General features: G+C 43.4%; 1 protein-coding gene across 1 annotated transcript in view; it reads right to left on the minus strand.

The window, feature by feature from the left end:
• LOC122816948 (formin-like protein 13) overlaps window positions 1–19562 on the minus strand; it is a 1087038-nt gene that overhangs the window by 457830 nt on the left and 609646 nt on the right. The window contains exon 7 of the mRNA XM_044090042.1: window positions 2476–2989. Within this exon, the coding sequence (XP_043945977.1) occupies window positions 2476–2989 (514 nt within the window). The remainder of the gene's footprint in view (window positions 1–2475; window positions 2990–19562) is intronic.

Here is a 19562-nt window from a genome sequence, read left to right on the forward strand (position 1 = left end):
GGGTCAGTGGGGAAATGGCAGATGCCTGTGTAGAATCAATAGCCCTGCTGAACAGTGTGGCCTAATGCCATCCCACCATAATGTAGCCACATGAGCTCTGCAATCGCTGCCTTCAGGATAAACATGTGTACTTCTGCTCAAGGACAGCCTCCCGCCAAGCAGTATACCACTTGTATTACAGACGCTTATATAAGACAACCTCCCACCAAGCAGTATACCACTTGTATCACAGATGCTGATATAGGACAACCTCCCACCAAGCAGTATACTACTTGTATCACAGATGCTGATATAGGACAACCTCCCACCAAGCAGTATACTACTTGTATCACAGACGCTGATATAGGACAACCTCCCAACAAGCAGTATACTACCTGTATCACAGATGCTGATATAGGACAACATCCCACCAAGCAGTATACCACTTGTATTACAGACGCTTATATAAGACAACCTCCCACCAAGCAGTATACCACTTGTATCACAGATGCTGATATAGGACAACCTCCCACCAAGCAGTATACTACCTGTATCACAGATGCTGATATAAAACAACCTCCCACCAAGCAGTCTACCACTTGTATCACAGATGCTGATATAAGACAACCTCCCAGACAAGCAGTCTACCACTTGTATCACAGATGCTGATATAAGACAACCTCCCAGACAAGCAGTATACCATTTGTAACTCACAGACGCTGATATTTTAGTGAGCTAAGGCTGCCTCCTTCCAGGATGGGTGAACCAGCATCCAGCACTCATTCCCATCCTTCTCCCAATCCTGCTCCCCCATCTCCCTGGCTATAACTAAAACATGGGTTGTCTGCAGTGCAATGGGGGTTTTATTCATCTACACCATATAGCTGGCCAATGGATGCTGAATTCTTGATAAAATATTTTGTATGGTGAAATTAAAATAAATTATCCCATTGTTCAAAAGAATCACTTGCAGTGAATGATTCTTCTTAATTACACTTTATAAGACAGTGCTAAGGGGAAGGAAACATTTTATAGTACCAAAGGTATGCTATGTAGGTTCTGTTTTTAACTTTGTGTCTATACCTGAATTTAGGTGTAGAGTCTAGGATCCTCTCATAGTTAGGAGAATTACAACAGGCTGATTGAGCTGGCATAAAAACATGTCAAGGGTGATATATGCATGCAGTACTATCACTGAAAAATAAAATATGCAAAATTATTGAAGTAATGCAGACTGCTTGGTTTAAAGTACTGGAAAGAACATTGTTATATTATACAAAAAAGAGATTAATGACATTTATATGCCATATATCAGAGACCATGAAGATTACTGTCATATTAGTCTATCTTGGATGGCTTATGTGGTTGTAAGATGACAACCTTTGATTCTTATGAATTTCCTTCAATATTCTTATACTATGTGGTACGTTTCTGTTGTTTGTTTTTTTTTTTTTTTTTGCAATATAAAATCTAATTTTCATTGGTGACTGCCATAGCTTCTTTAATAACCACCGAAACGACAACAAAACAGGCAGAAGGTACATCCGTTTAATATCTCATCTGAAGGATGGCATGTCAGGAGGGAGAAGAACACCTTTCAAATAACCTCTCAGGCTACACTACAGTGACAATACTAGAGCACTATGCCTGGGATGGGAGCAGACCCCACAGTCTTCTGATCTTCTAGTATCTGAGACGAGTGGATGAGTGTGTACCCTAACCAGTCACTGTATTTTTGGTGAGACAATAATAAGTAAAAAAAAAAATATTTGGCCAAATGGTAATCATACACAACTATGGAAATACATATTGGCTGACAAAATTCAACTAGTAGCTGCTATTCAAACTGGTAGTATACCATCAGTGTTATGGATGTTAGTGTGACCATCACTAAGTGTGCAAATTAATTGCTTTCAAATGAGGTCACTGTGGGGAGGGAATTCCACACTTTTTATAGATGCAGCAACCTTAGAGTTGATTATACTAAGTAAGGCAAAGTTTTCTGCATGTGAGGTGTGAGAGGGATTCACCCACAATATCAAATCTAAATTCAAATTTCACTTGTCTTTTGCTATCCGCTTTAATCCCACTAGATGTGGCCTGTTTTGCAGGGAGACCTGAGTCACAGAGACTTAGAATACCTGAGAAATACTCTTAACCTTTTTTAATAAATAAAATGGGATGTTTTATATCCAGTTGGGCAACCACCAAATCCGACTGATAAGATTTCATTTTAACATCACATCTAAATGATGATACCTCATGTGAGTAGCACCTTGAACTAAAGCAAAGTAAAGAAAAACGTGAACAGTGTAAGATTCATACTCCATCTAATTTGTATAACAATGCCCATAAGATTTTTAACACAGGCATCATTTGACAATGCAGGCTTTGCTAGGCAGCTGACCCCATCTGTGCTGCAAACTTAATAAATCTGTCCACTGAGATTTATTGATTACTTTATAACACAAGGTGTAAAAAAAGTTTAGTGCAAACCTTTTCAGTAGTAATGATGTCCCAGTGAAAAGCTTTTGTCTTCTTGCATGCAGGTGACAGGTGTAAAGCAGAAGGGAGTGGTGGTGGAGGAACAGGAATGGCCTTTGTTTTTCCCAGTTCATATATTGTTGGTGGTGGTGGTGGAATTACAGGTCTATGTGCAGAAAGTGGTGTAGGTAAGAATGTAGGTGAGGATGACTGTCTCGGTGGTAAGTGGTAAGGAGGCAGCTGAAAAGAAGTAAAATTCTTTGGTGATGGTAATGGTGTGTATAGTGACTGAGACAGGTTTTCTGAAGTGGGAGACATGGGTCCATGATCTTTGGTCATGGATATTACTGCTGGTCGAGGATCGTCAGTGATAGCCTCATATAACTCATCATTGTTGTTTTTTGGTTTTGTCTCATATTCATGCTGCCACTTACGAGAACATTTATCAATGGCTGAAACCCACTCATCTCGAAGAATCTTTGCATCATCAGGACCGCTTTCAAGTGCATTTACTGGCACTTTGAACCTAAGAGTTTGGGAAAAAAATTAGACATGCTCAGTTATTATAGTAACTTGCAGATTTCAACTCATTGAAAATGCATTCTTTAAGAGATAGTCACGTTAGCAGAAATTACTTTCGTAGTTACTTTGCAGAATTAGAAAAATTAGGATTTTGTTAAGTACTTGGTATAATCAACAAGAACGGTTATTCTTACATTAATTTTCTAAATCCTAAACTATTAACTATCACATTGTTTTGCCTGCTTCTTTTGGTACTACTGCACATCAGGATGAAGAATATATTTATTTTTCTCATTTTAGTCATACTGTGTGGAATGTATATTTATGGTTAGTATCCAATAATGTACCAGTAGTGTCACGTTTTACTTCTGACTTTCTTAAATTTAATTTGCTTAAGAGATTTCTTAACCTTATACAAGGCAGGTATGCACTGAAATTGGATGGGGCATGCACATTAAACATCAACATTTGGAATACTAAACAGCCATTTTGCTTAAAGGAACAGGAACAGTAAACAATAAACACTCTAGCAAGCAACACACTTTATTTGGTGTAATAGTGACAGAGTTAGATTGTCAAAGTTTCATTCAAAATAGGTTTAACTCTCAAAGTGGAGCTCTTCCACTTGAACATTTGGAACTACGTGTCAGTCACAACTGGGTTTACCAGAGTAATGCACCAATTACAGACCTATATGTACTGACCTCCTAGATAGTAATCACATTTCTCCTTAGTGATTACTGTAGTAAGTCTCCATTTCCTGTCACAGCTGAGTTTACTACAATAGTGCATTAATCAGAGACATATATTTACTGACCCTCTAGATAGTAATGAGACTTCTCTTTAAAGATTACTCTTCTTCTTTTGGCTTTTCATGTTAGGGGTCGCCACAGTGGAACAATGATCCGGAGAACAATTGGCAGTGGAGTTTTACAGTGTTGAGTTATCAGCCTGGTGCCCAACCTTCCACAGAAGACACACATATGTGCACACTCACACCTAGGGCCAATTTAGAGTGTCCAGTCCACCTTGAAGCATGTCTTTAGGATGTGGGAGAAAACCCACACAACCACAGGGAGGGCATTTAGACTCCACACAGCACAGAAGGCACACCAGCCGAGAATCAAACTGGAGAACCTCTTGCTGTAAGGCAGCAATGCTAACCACTGCACCACCTTGGCTAGCCTCCTTAGAGATTACTGTGATAGATTTTTATGTCCAGTAACAGCTGAGTTTACTACAGTAGTGCACCAATCAGAGACATGTATTGACTGACCATCTGGATAGTAATGAGACTTTTCCTTACAGATTACAGTGGTAAGTTTCTATGCCCAGTCATAAGTTCATGATCACAATTTGAAACCAGTCAGCTTGAATTTCAAGCAGGCTTCTCTACACAGAAGTTAATCTATGTTCTTCTTACAAGATGCTAGTTTAAGGGTGACTATAAAACTGATCATTTCTTGGGCATTAAAACCCATTTGCATATACGTTGTTCAGCTTTATTTTAAACAAAGTAATATACCTTTTCACTATACTCTATACTTCCAATTCATTTTAGTTCCAATACAGCCTCTTAGAATCATTAACTTACATTCACATAAGCAGAACAAACACAAATACCAACCCTTTCTGGTAAAGAAGTCCCAGTAAAGAAAACCAAAAAATTAATCCAGCAAAGCAGAGGGATTTTAAAATGGCCAGTTTCAATAAAAAAACTTTTATTGTCGACACCACAAGGGCTTTCACAGATTAAGCCGCTTCTTCAGGTAATGTCTATCAAACTAAAAAACTCAGTTAAAATACCGTATACCACCTCCTTTGAATAATCAATGAATGTTTTTTGTCTTTGTATTATTGCATTTTTTAATGTTCTACATATATATATATATATATATATATATATATATATATATATATATATATATACTGCGGTGGTGATGCTGCGGTAGCGTTGTCACCTCACAGATGTTGCCCGTTTGAGTCTCAGTTAGAGCGTCTTCTGTGTGGCGACATGCGTGAATGGGCATTCCTTCATTGAAGGTTGTGCATTAGGCCCGGCAAGCCAGCACGTAAAAATCTACTGCCAATCATTAGCGGACCGGAGTTCTGCTGTGGCGACCACTAAACGGGAAAAGCCGAAAGGCACAAACACACACACACACACACATATATATATATATATATATATATATATATATATATATATATATATATTGATTCACTTCAGAAGCTCAAAATACTGAAATCTCAAATTTTAGCCCAAGAAGTGGAATCCACAAAACAACGAAAACTAAAAACCACGAAATTCAAAACCTTGAATACCGTAAGTTTTGAATTTCACGGTTTTACTACACAGAAACAAACACCATCCACCACACAAACACACACAATCACTCTACTACATGAAAGAAGGGGGGGGCAAGCCCCCCTGCACCCCCATGTGGGGGTTGTGCCCCCACACCCCCCTACTTAAATATTCTCACTCCGAGGTCGCACTACATACAAACACACACAAAACACCACCACACAAGCTACTTTCTCTCTGCACACAAACATATCTCAGCAACAAAACACACTGACACACACCACAGCCCCTACCCATACCCCTTAACACACACACACACACACACACACACACACACACTTACCTGAATGCACAACCATAGCGGGACTTTAGAAGCATGAAATTCAAAACTGCCGGTATTCGAGGTTTTAAATTTTGCGCTTCTAAACTTTCGCTATTATGTGGATTTGGCTTCTCGGGCTCGAAATACTGAAATTCGAGATTTCTGTATTTCGAGCTTCTGAACGGAACCCATATATATATATATATATATATATATATATATATACATATATATATATATATATATATATATATATATATATATATATATATATATATATATATATATATGTTACATAAGCATTTTTATGAATGCATTATGATTTTTGTACTTAGGTGCTATGCATATGATTTTGTGAGACGGTTTGTTTAAATAATTTGAGTGGCTTGATGTCACGTGATTAATCAAGGGAGGTAGTATATGCTACTTAAATTGAGGGCCAGATTCACGAAGGCTTGCAAGGAGTCTAAGAGTAGAGTAAGACTCCAGACAGCCAACATGTCTGCCGAGCGATCCAGGAACAGCCAGCAGAGGCGTGCATGTTAGCTCTTAAAACGTCTCTTGCACGGGCAGTGTTAGAATATGCAAATTACCTCATCTGCTGCTGAAAGCTATGCAAATGAGGTAAATTTGCGATCCAGGAAACACTAACTTGTCCGAGTAAGAGTAGTGTTATTTGCAGAAATGTACTTAGTTGGTAACTGAGTACCGTTCTGCAAATAGCAAAACGGAGCTATGACAGCTCCAAATAAAGGATGCATCCAGTTGAGGAAGCATGGCAATGACCAAATATAAGGCCATTGGCATTATTATGTGTTGCAAAATAATAAAAAACAATTTTTTTCCCCTGATCTTCAATGTTTAAGCGTAGTGCAGCGCCGCTCAAACGTGCAGCGCTCTAAAAACCAGAAAAAACCCTATAAATAGGCATTTTATTAAATATATTCATCTGACATGCAGGTGAATGGCAGGCTGAAGACAACATGGCTACTGAGTAGAGGTTGCTAAGGGGGGAAGCTCAGTCTGAGAGATGTAACCAAGAATTAGTAGGCAATCCTATGCAAATGAGTATACGGATAGTGAATCCCAATTTTCCCTGCCATGTGAACCATGTCCCTAGAGTGTAAGAGTAGGATTAGGGGAGTAAAAGAGTAGAAGATAGGTGACATCATGAGGGGGGTATGTTACAAAGACTGTAAGCTTATTGAGCAGAGTGGCACGTGTTTGCTGTGAGTTACTCAGGACTGGAAGAGGCGTGTCTACAGTTGTCTGAAATGAAACCCAGAAACGGAAGGTGTACGCCGTGGCTATCACTAAAGTTTCTTGCAAAGATGCTTACACTGTGTGCGCGCGTGTACGTGCCTGTAAACCCGTTTAAGCCTATGTGCGCATTTGTGCACCTGTGTAAGGCTGTCTAAGCCTGTGTGCGTGCATGTGCACCCACCTAAGCCTGTGTAAGGCCGTGTAAGCCTGTGTAAGGCTGTGTGCATGCGTGTACGTGTGTTTGCGCGTCGCTGCCCCCTGTGGAAACAGAAAGGGAAAAGGAAGGAAAAGAAGTAGTAGGAAGTTCAGCAAGGAGAACTAGCAGACCTGCCAAGTGAAATCAATCAGAATCAGCCAATTACACAGGCAGTACACTAGGCCAGCCCAGCCCAGCACTTAAAACTCTGCAAACAACATTCCCCCATGTTTTTCTCAGAAACACTGCAACACTGCAGTCTACAAAGAGAAGTGAAAACTTAAAAAGCTTTACTCAGATAAAAAAATGTTAGGGGCTGCCATTGCTATTATAAGGCAACATGTGCAAGATGCTGAGGGTGGTGCCATTGCAAATGCTGCTGAGCAACCCACAGTGAGGAGACGGAGAAGCATGTACAGACCCAGGGTAACCTACCAGGGGCTACATGAGCTGGAGATAGTGGAGCGCTATAGAGTGGACAGAGACCTCCTGCAGCAAATTGTTGAGCTGTGCAGGCCACGCCTCACACACAGAACCAACAGAGGGGAACCCATCCCAGTGGAAACCAAGGTATGTGTTGGCCTAAGAATACTAGCAACAGGTACCTTCCAGAGACCAACTGGTGATATGATGGGGATTTCACAGGCATCAGCATCCAGGGTACTGCACCAGTTCCTGAATGCCATGTCAGCACCTGTCGGTGATCATGTATATTTCCCCAATTCCCGTGAGGTATTGGCCAGCAATATGTGCCTCTTCCAGCAAATAGCGGAATACCCCGAGGTAGTGGGTGCAATTGACTGCACACACATACACATCAAAAGCACCAGCTGGTGAGCGGGGTAGGGCCTACATCAACCGCAAGGGCTTCCACTCCATCAACTGCCAGGTCATGTGCGATGCCCATGGCATAATACTGAATGTGTGTGCTGGCTGCCCTGGAAGCTACCATGATTCCCATACCTGGCATCTGACGCAGCTGTACCAGACATTTGCCAATGGGGACATCCCTGAAGGTCACCTACTGTGGGATGCTGGATACGTACTGGAGCCGTGGCTGATGACACCCATCAGAAATGCACACACACCTGAACAAGAACTCCATAATGATGCACACGCACAAACATGAAATGTAATTGAGCATGTGTTTGGGATGCTCAAGTCACGGTTCTGGTGCCTGGACACATCTGGTGGAGCCTTGCAGTACTCACCAACTACATGTAGCCAAATTGTCATGGTACGTGCCATGCTACACAATATGATCCTGCAAAAACAGCTGCAGCTGGAACAGCATGGGGCAGGGCCACACAGGCCCCCACCATTGCCAAGGCCTGCACAGGCACAGCATGACTCAGGGGAGGAACAACCTGAGCCTGCCCCAGTAGGCAGAAGGAGGCATGCCCAGTATGCCTTGGCCTTGGCAAAGAAGCAAAGCATAGCACATACACTGGCTTAGTAGGAACCCTGGAAATGATACCTCTCTCTGACTCACACATAAAATAAAAGGGATGCCTAACTTGACATTAACTGTTTCCAAACATGTATAGGGAGTGTAGTATGTGCATCCGACATAGGCAGCCCTGCAGCACCACCTGAGGCATGATTGTCATGTTTTAAGCAATATAAAGCAGTGCTAAGCAGCATTTACCAATATTTAATATATGTAAACAAAATTGCCTGTGTTAACTAGCACAATGTTGGGCAATGATGAGCAATGTTGGGCAAGGTTGGGCAAAGTCATGCAAAGTTGAGCAAAGTCAGGTAAACATGCTCATATTTGCTTTACTGTTCCTTAAGCAGTCTGGTCTGCCCAGCATGAAAATAAAAAGCAGTGATAGGGCTGGAACCTAGGATACTGTGCACTATAGTCACAGTACTGAACCACTAAGCCATGATAGCATTTCAGTGGCACTGACACAGCAGGACAATTGTACACTAATGCAAACACAAAGAAATGCTGTATCATGCCCCTAAAGAGGCATAAGGGTAACTTCCCCCACAGGCCTATGCAGACAGAGAACATCAGGCCAGGTGGTGTGATGTGGGTTGTGTAGGCTATGAAATCGCAATCTAATATACGTGACATTGGACACTAGGATTTGTAGCACAGTAGTATGCCTCAAGCCTGTACAATAGGCAACAGTACAGACTGAAATGGTGTACCGTACATAGCAGTGCAGGCATAGCAAATGTGTATAAGTGACAGTTGAAACCTTCATCATATGTACACCCACAGTAACAATCAGGTGTGCCCCCGGCTAGAAATGTACAAAGAATAGCTGTCCCCCCTGTATGTAGAAATGTTGATAAGTCTATGCAAAGTGTCTCATGGAAGCCCTGCAGGCACAGCATGATCCCTGTTGATCTATGACACAAAGGTGAGCCCTGCTGTAAAAATGCAATTTGATTTGCCATACACATAGAGTGTAAATGCCTATACTGGGTGTGCTCACACACTCCAACAAATGTAGTGGATTTCATTCAGCATCACACTGAAAGGTCATACTGGGCATGCTCACACACGTAAAGAAACAAAGCAAATGTCAGGCAGCAACATACTGAAAGTTCATACTGGGCATGCTCACACACTTAGGCAAAGGTCTGTGCATGTAGATCAAAGGAGGTTCCCAGTACTCAGCAGTCATCAGACCTGTCAGAGAGTACCACAACACACTTGTGATGAATCTGACTAGGCATGTTCAGCAGCCAGAAAGACCACTGAAGTACCTTAACAAGAGGATTACTGGCCTCAAATAGTTGCCCCATGCAACAAGACTGAATGTAACCCAATCTGTACTCTGTTGCATACTGTTAACTCAGGAGATCTCTGCCCAACAGACAGGTCCATGTCATGGCTACACTCAGATCTGTTCTGAGTTACAGCTCAATGGCACTGACTATACAGACCCAACTGATATTGCCAACATCCTGGCAGATAGGATCAGTGTTAACTTTACCCCCCCCCCCCCACCCATGAAAGAGCACATCTCTATAATGGAAGACTGCAAAGTTGCTGTCATCACGGCTGCACAAACACTCTCCAAAGCCAGTATCACAGCAGCCATGGGACCAGATACCATCCCAGGCTGTGTAGCATCTACTTCCCTGAAGTAAAATTTAACATGGAAGGTCTGTGGCAACTGAAGTTTCCAGAGGACTGCAAACTAGGAGCCATAATTGTAAACACTAAAGATGTGGACATCCTACAAAAGGGCCTCACTGAGACAGATGGCTGTTGTCAAAGCCATGGGCTCTAGCTCAATGCCAAAAGGTGCATTGTCATCCCCTTTGTTAAAAACTCTGTAGCCAAGAACTACAACATAGGTGGTAGTATACTTCATACTGAAAGTGTGACAAGAGACCTTGGGTCACAGGTGGACAGTGGACACATCTGTGATAACCACATTCCCACATTTGTCAAGAAACCCTCCTACGTGGCACACCTCATCACAAAATGTGTCTCATGCAGAATAGAAGAGGACATTGTTCCCCTCTACTCATCACTCACTAGAACTATAATAGAGTACAACGCCACTTCTGCTATGTACCTCACAAGACAACCACAACAACCAGAAAGCCTGCAGGAATAACTCACAAAGAGCATTAGTGGCCTGGAATACATGCCATACACAGACCATCTCAAAATGCTCCATCCGTACTCCCTTGCATATCACCTACTCAGAGGTGTTCACTGCCTAACATACAAAGCTATGTCAAACACAGAGCTGTTGGACATGCTCCATGTAAAACACTCACAATCCCTCTGACCTTCGGACCCAAAAACATGAGTGAAATACAAAAGGAAGGGGTGTACCCATTTACCTTATGGATACCCACACCTTCAGGTTAGTGGTACTGCATGAGGCCTTGGAGACCATGCAAGTGCAACTAACATTGGGCAATGCTGCTCATCAGATTGTAGCCTGCTACAGATCACGTATCTTGTCTCAGGAACCTCACTCTGTATTTCTGAGAACAGTAGAAAATGCAAGGGTCGTGTCAAACACCATTATATGAGGAGATTACAACTACCCAAACATTGAGTGGGAGAATTATTCATGTACAACGTCCTTTGCCCAATGTTTCCTAGAGTTTAAAAACTCTAACACCCTGGAACAGCTGGTCACCACGCCCACTACAGGTGACAACATACTGGACATGATCATCACCAACATAGGGTACCAGTGTTCCACAACAGAGATAAACCCCTCGCTGGTAATATCAGATCATAAAGTAATCACACTGGACATCCACATCCCACCCCCACCCCCCACCCAGTCAATGAAGCCACTGTGAAGACATATTCCAAAGCAAACTGCACACTTCCCAAGACCAAAGTGGAACGTTTCAAAGACCTCTTGCTATAGGATAATGGTATACAATCTGCAGAATCATTTACAAGTGCATCCTATGAGCATCTACAGGGATGCATGGAATGAGACAACACAAAGAAATCCAGATGCACTCCTCCAAAAATAAGACAACAATCAGGTGGTTGTTGCCCATAAATAAGCTAGACAACAGAAGGAGGAAACGAACACATGATAGAGCCAACTTCACTAAAGGAAAGGCATCACTGATCATTATTAGGAAGAAACAATGATCGCTCATAAAATAATCCAAGGACTGTTTCGAAAGACAAATAGCCAAGGAATGTAAGAATAACAACCGCATAGCCTTCGGTAGCTATACCAGACATGTAGGTGTCAACTTCCAAATATGCTGTCAGCTACTGAAAAAGGAAAGAAATACACTGAACCAAATTTCACTGCCCACATTCAGGGGGACAAGTTCAGTGTAAACTCCCTCCCATCACCCCCAAATGGCCCTGTGTCCATCACAGAAGTATGCTGAGACCCAGACGTCATGGACATGCAGGTAAAGACAGCCCTCTCCAAAGCTAAGAACACAGCATCAATGGGACTGGATGGTGTCCCAGGCTGCATCCCACACTAGGCCCAAAAGGAACTACACCCTCACCTACATCCACTGTCCAGACTCAAGCGTACCACAGGCTATGTACCCAAAGAATGGCATACACTAACAATCATCCAGCTCCACAAAGGGGGTGCCACAACAGAACCTGGAAACCATTGCCCTATATGTCTACTCAGCCTGGTCTACAAAGCTATTGAGCAAATTGTTATGTAACCCATAAAAAGAGACATTGGAGACCTCCAGACACTGGACTCTACACATCTCCGCCTTGTTAAAGGCAGATCCTGTCTCCTACACCTAGTTGACTTATGTCAAATAGTTACCAAGGACATAGATGGAGGTGAAAGTAGTCCTCACAGCCCACCTGGACTTCACTAAGGACTTTCTACACCATTCCCCACTCTGTCATCATGGATAAGCATACCAGCTTGAACATTAACAGCTATGTCACAGGATGGGTGGCCAGGTGGCTCACAGATCAAACACACATGTTCAGAGTTGTGGGTGCTATGTCCGACTCTAAGCCAGTCACAAATGACATCCCACAGGTGTTGGTCCTGGGACCCCACCTGTTCAGTAGATACTGCTCAGAGGTACAGGCAAGCATGGGAGTTGTATGGCTGAACAGGTTTTCAGATGACTGCTAACTGTGGTCCATAATCGACTCTACGGCTGACACAGACATCCTCCAGAAGTGTCTTACAGAGACTGATACCTGGTGTCAAAACAATGCCCTCAAGCTGAATGCCAGTGAATGCATAGTCATCCCCTGTGGGTAAAACAATGTGCACACAAATTACCACATAGGTGGTAATCCAGTATGTACGGAGAAAGTCATTATGGCCCTGGGAACACAGGTAGATAGCAAACTCCCCTTTGATGGTCACATGGCCAAAGTGTTCAGACATTCCTTCTATGTAACCCACCTAATGTAACCCACATTGTATAGTCTGATGATGTCACCATCCTACAAATATACCTGTGGAAAGAAGAACTCACAGTAATGTGCATAGCGTGTTTTGTAAATGTTTACTCCTGTAGTATCATAAAGTAATCAGGTAGGGGTTTGAATCCTGCACTTGACAAGTGTGTGTGTCTGTGTGTGGTCTCCTTGGGAAGGAGCTACCTTTTTGGAGAGTAGTAAAACACCTTAAAAGTGGTATACTAATCATTGTCAAGTCTGATGATGTCACCATCCTACAAATATACCTGTGGAAATGAGACCTCCCAGTAATGTGTATAGCACGTCGTGTTAATGCGTATTCCTCTAGTATCATAAAGTAGTTAGGTAGGGGTTTGAATCCTGCATTCAGTGAGTGTGTGTGACACTGTTGGTCAATGTGTTGTGGGTTTTACTTTTACTACCGTATAACATATCAGTAGGCATTGCATATTTGAGGTAGCTGTGAGGCAAAAACATATACGTACATGTTACCTCAATTATTGCATGTGTGGGAACCCTACTTTACCCAAGAACACAGCTGTCATCTTTGCCAAACTGTGCTGCTGCTTCCCAGACCTTAGGTCACATCTGTATGCTTGTGACAAAGCCAGCCACTGCAGTGATGCCTGGCCGAGGTCATCCGTGTCACACACACTCATTACAGTTCCTATTGAATTGTGAGAGTGAGGATTTATGGCCGAGGTATATGTCAGACCTGTTCAAATGCAGCAAAGTCTGTCAATGATCACTATTTATGGTGTACAACAACCTTTGTGGATATGCATGCAGACCCCTTATTGCTTATGTTATCCACCGAGGGATTTCAAAATTCCTTAGGAAATGTGATTATCAAAGGAGAGAAGACGTAATACTAGGTTGCATGTACACATTGGTACCTGTTCATCAAGTTGGTGGCTATTACCTAGGTGGTACTGTGGATATACTATGTTCCGTAAAGGTGGATGACTATGCTTAGTTTGGCCTATAGCTTTACAGCATGGGTTTGACAACAGGTATCTGTCTGTATGATACCCTTGTGGAGGATGTGTGTGTCACCTGGAGAATGCAATACAGGCCACAGTATGCATTACCAGATGTGGACAGACATATCCCTACTGTGATTGCTTGTACCTAAGAGAGGCATATGCCAAACAGGAGTGGTCTCAGTAATGGGTGCAGGTGAATACCACTGGTTATTGGCATAGTATAGTACCTGCAGGATCCAAATGTTGCTGTGTGTCCTACATCTGTGTGTCAGTTGTCAAGACATCATCTAACGATTGGTTATGGTCAGGCTGTTGAAGTCATGTATACTACCAGAATGCAAAACAATGACAGATAGTAATAGTATCACCCACAGCACAGTGTCAAACCATGTAATACACACATGTGTAGTCAGGTTCCAAAATGTGTGTAGTACAATGCATACTGGCCACCAATAGAAACTATGGAGTGTTACTGTGTAATACAGAGCATGTCACCCTGCCCATGTGTCCACTATGCACGTGCATGCAGACAGTGCACCTCCACCACATTCACAACTGTATACCTGCAAATCTGTGCTGCACACATCCCACACATACTGTCCACTCTCTAACATATGCTGCCAATACTGCACACATCAGCCAAGTGGCACGTGGGCGGGCAATACACAATTGGAACTAACAGTGGTGTAAACAACACTACAATGACAATCATAGCTTTAATGCATTATGCCTGCTCAGCTACACCTTCAAGCATATCATTACACTCTACTGCTGACAACATGCTAACATTGCTATACTGCTATAAAGACACCCTGTGCACCAGCACCATGGTAGCCTGTTCTTGCATCAATGTTACAGATGACAAGAGGTGGCACAGGTTTCAACATATGCACAGGGTGTGTTGCTGGTTTGCCAGAGGCCTACAGTGAGCAATCCAATCGACATGTATGTGTGTGTGTGTGTGTGTGTATGTGTGTGTGTGTGTGTGTGTGTGTGTGTGTGTGTGTGTGTGTGTGTGTGTGTGTGTGTGTGTGTGTGTGTGTGGGGCAAGAATACTAGTAAGAGCCAATGTTGATGTAATGTGTGTGGGTATGTGTTAGCCCTAGGTGTCTGGATTATGTGTGTGTTTGTCTGCATGCATACAGTTCCACCATGTGGCTGCCATATACGGGTATTTGCGGGACAGCCACAGACTGTACCTGTGAGACTTTACAGATTACCGTCTCTGGCCACGGATATGGTACCTGTGCCTGGCAGGGGTGCTACTGACACTATCAGGTACTAAGCCAGACTGGGTACTATACCCAGAGATAGATGGATGTACACTGGACCCAGGTCCCTGCTGGGACTGTCCAGAGCCATGTGCATGTGGTCTTCTAGGACGTCCTATGGACAGCCCACCCCCAACATTGCTGAGGCTTGTACTGGCACTACGGGAGCAGCTGTGGTTTGAGGGACGTCCGTGACGACTGCCAGCTGCTGATGTTGCCGGCATGCATCCACATCGATGACTCAACCATCCCACACTGTCCTGACACACGGACGTGACATTGCGCATGACATCTAATGTCTCTCCCCAACGTCTATCAGTGACCTCAGTATAATTACAGATGGCACCAGCTAGGTCATGGATACTGTCAATTACGGCGGTGTTATGTGCCCTTAGTCCCTGTCTGGTGTACTGTTCCATACGTGCCTGTGCCTCCATAACAGCCAGGAACATGCGTGAGGTTGTAAGACCTGTGGCACGTCTGCCAGTGGCATAATGAGCAGCAGTGCTCTGACGAGAACCCCTGGACATCTGCCTATGTGATACCCTTCCAGACATCTGGGTATGGCTGCTGTGTCGGGATGCATGTGCCATGGATACCACACTGTCCTGGCCAATGCCGACTGTACGTCATCCCTCAGCTAAGGGAATTGGTGATGGATGTATTGGTAGTATGACTGTGTGCATTGATGGGGTGGACACTTGTGTACTGTTGATTGGTGGCCCAACGACAGACCCTGGAAAATATGCCTATGCCTCAACACACCTATCATCATTATCACTATTTTGCTCAGTGACATCAGTTTCCCTGCTGCAGTGAACCAGCCCAAAGTCAGCACCTGTGTAAGGAAGTCAAGAAACACACTTTACGACCTGTACATGATGTCGGCACACATGAACACATGCACACATGCACACATGCATACATGCACATATGAACACATGAACACATGCACACATGCACACATGAATACGTGCACACATGCACACATGCACACGAATGCACTCCTCACTAAAATAGACACACACACACACACACACACACACACACACACACACACACACACACACACACACACGCACACACACCACCAGCAATCCAAAATGTACTCAATAGTACAGTATCACAAGGCAAACAGTGATATCACACATGTCAGCATGCAGGACGTGTGTTGCTCAACAGTATGCTGTGAGGGTGTAGACAGCCCTTGCTAATAACAGTATACATGGCTTTGATGCATGTGTGCTGTTGTTCAGTGATTGGCCTCACCCTGGAACGCAATATGTACATGGACGCAACATTGCTGTGTAAGTATTAAAAGCTCTGCAATGTCCTGTGCACCATCACTCACAGGTATAGATACCATGGCTGGATGTGTATCTGTGTGTCACATAGATATCCATTTCTGATTAGAGTGTCTGTGTCTTTAGCAGATAAATGTGGACACGGGTTTAGCATATGCATGCTATGTATGCACACAGGATGAGTGGTGCATGTATACCTGATGGAATACCATTGCTCAACATAGCCATTGTACAGTGGTTATGTTGACTGTAGGACATATTGTGGCCATGCCAGTGCCAGCCATGACATGGCATGCTACAACACAACTGCAACATTAAACATCACACATACACAGTGTGTGTCATGTCACCTATACACTCAATAGCATTACAAGGCATATATGTGTCACTTTGCACAAAATGTGATTGCTATGCATATTGTGTATCGGTCCATATGTGTGCACACACACAACATTGAGGTGCACAGCAGTTAATGCTATGTGTAGTACTGTGCTCGCTGTAACTGGATGGGGTGAAGTACCATGAGCCATCATCATTCAGCATCATGTGGTCACTCAAGGCTACTAATGTGTGCCAGACTGGCACATATCATGCTGTACCAGAACTGCTGTACCATGGCTACATTCACCATTTCATAGCCAGTTGTTACATGGGTTTGTATGGTGCCCAATAGGGGGCATTGCCTAACATGAATGTGTTATGTGTTGAAGAGTGTCGCACAGCCACATGAGAGGCATCGGCCCCTCAGGTATATTATTTGTGCTGTGCGGATGACATTTGGGATACTGGAGTGTGACCTTACAGCGGGTGTCTGAATACACCATGTGTAGCTTGTGAACGTGTACCACGTATGACAAAGTTGTGTATGTTGTGTGCATGTGTATTGCCTCTGCATATCCAATGTCCACTACAGTGTTGCCACAATTGTGTGGGATGCTCTGTGTATTGTTATGTGTTTTAGGCAGCTACCCACATTACTGGGATGTGCATAGTCTCACAGCAAACATACACAGCATGCATTATGCATAGGTAATTTATGTGTACATGGCCTACAGCTCACCTATGACATGCACATTTAATTAGTAATATTAAATGTAGAACACACTCACCAGCATGGGTCTGCTGCCTTGCTGTCACACCAGAGGGACCTACAAGGATATGAGACAGTTTGTCAGTGGCAACAACTGTGGCATTGCTACTGTGTGTCTGCACTCTTACAGTAGTACAATGGTTGACAGTCACAGGCCTACAGATTAGATTCCTAATTATTAGTATTGCACAACACTAGGCACCACATCCTTTAACTACACAGTACACATCTCACATGAGCATGCTCTACTAATAGAGGAAACAGTAGTGTACAGCTATGCCATGTTATCTGCACGCTCCGTGTCAACTTGCTGGGTGGCTATGGCCTCCATGATGATACATGTTGCTTGATGTTGTTGCTGTTGGCCAGGAGCCACCTGGCTCAGGAGCAGCTCCTCCACTCTGATGAGGGGGGATGGATGGGTACCCCACCACCTGTGGCAAGCTGTTGTCTATGGATATCTGATGAACGCTGCTGGACATGTCAAATTAAATCACTGCAGTGATGGCGTGCCTGCTCATATGTCCGGTTATGCATGCCTATGTCATTTACCCTACAGACAAGATCTTGCCACAGTGCAGTCCGCTCTTGCTGGTCCTGGCTGGCTCTGGAGAACAGCAGGGCATAGTGCTGCACCAGGCTTGCTGTTATCAATTCCTCCTCTGCCGTGCTGTAGGTGGGGTTACGACGGTGGGCCATTACCCAGGCAGACAATGAAACAATATGTGTGAGCATGTCATGTGGCACACTTAACATTCTAAAATACAGATATCAATTAACTGCCATATATAGCAACCTATTGGCTGTCAGAGGATACACACTTTCAATACCACATATCAGTGCTCAGCCCACAACTGCCTGACAGTGCCTGGCACACTCTATATATCAAACCATGTTTTGCACAGCAACAATGATAAACCAGTATGTAAGACTATACAACAGTACATGGCATACTATATGCAACACAATGCACCACCTAGCCACAGGAGGTATATATCAAGCTAATGCATCAGGAAATATGTATTCCATTGCAATTATTGTAAAGTCAAGTTACAGTATTACCAGTATACCACACTAGTCGTTGATGGCAACCCCCTGCCTAACATATGTGCACATTCATTAATATAGGTGGCATACTGCTGTACTAGACTACACATGTTGATAGATACGCACTTATATCCTGTAACACACATATGACTGAGGCCATGGTACAGGCATACCCACACACACATCAGACATAAATACCAGATACAAAGGTATGGCAACCCAGATGACCTTTACCTGTGTACCATACAGTACTGTGTGTCAGTAGTTACAAAGCCTTATGCCTGAGGTATGTAATCTGTGAGCACAACAGGGAACACACAAAACAGTGGTTCCAAGAAATGTGGACATACACCATACTGTGCTGTGTAGGCATACAGCTTCAGGTAGTACTACAGTTCATACATGAGTTGGATTCACCAGCAGTAACACTCAATAAGCATACATATACTGCTTTAACCTACAGTGGGACACCCCAGTCAACACCAATGGACTATGTCAGACCATATGGCATACTGCTTTTTCTGCCTAGCGATTGCATACACATCTTTTGCTGGGATCACAGCTAGGACACATAATACCATGACTGAAACAGTTTCCCACTAAGCTATCACACATATACAGAACTCTGATACATTCACCAACACATTCACCATCACACTCAGTCAACCTTACATAGCAATTATTGCAACAAGTACATGTGGGTGTGTATCGCTTCCTAGGTAGGTAATAGGCAATTGGCCCTAGGGCCTATAGAAGTCTAGCCATACACCACCCTGGCCTTTGACACACAGGTAAGTGCGTTTCATGTGGCCCTGTCAAGCAGAGCCACAGAGGTGATTCCAGGGGTGTATTTCCAATCTCCCATACATTCATCAGGATTATTTCTGATGACGGCTAATTAGGGGCTTT

This window comes from Protopterus annectens, chromosome 12.part0 (genome assembly GCF_019279795.1).
Source record: "Protopterus annectens isolate FY-2018-M chromosome 12.part0, PAN1.0, whole genome shotgun sequence".
In the NCBI taxonomy this organism is placed as follows: Eukaryota; Metazoa; Chordata; order Ceratodontiformes; family Protopteridae; genus Protopterus; species Protopterus annectens.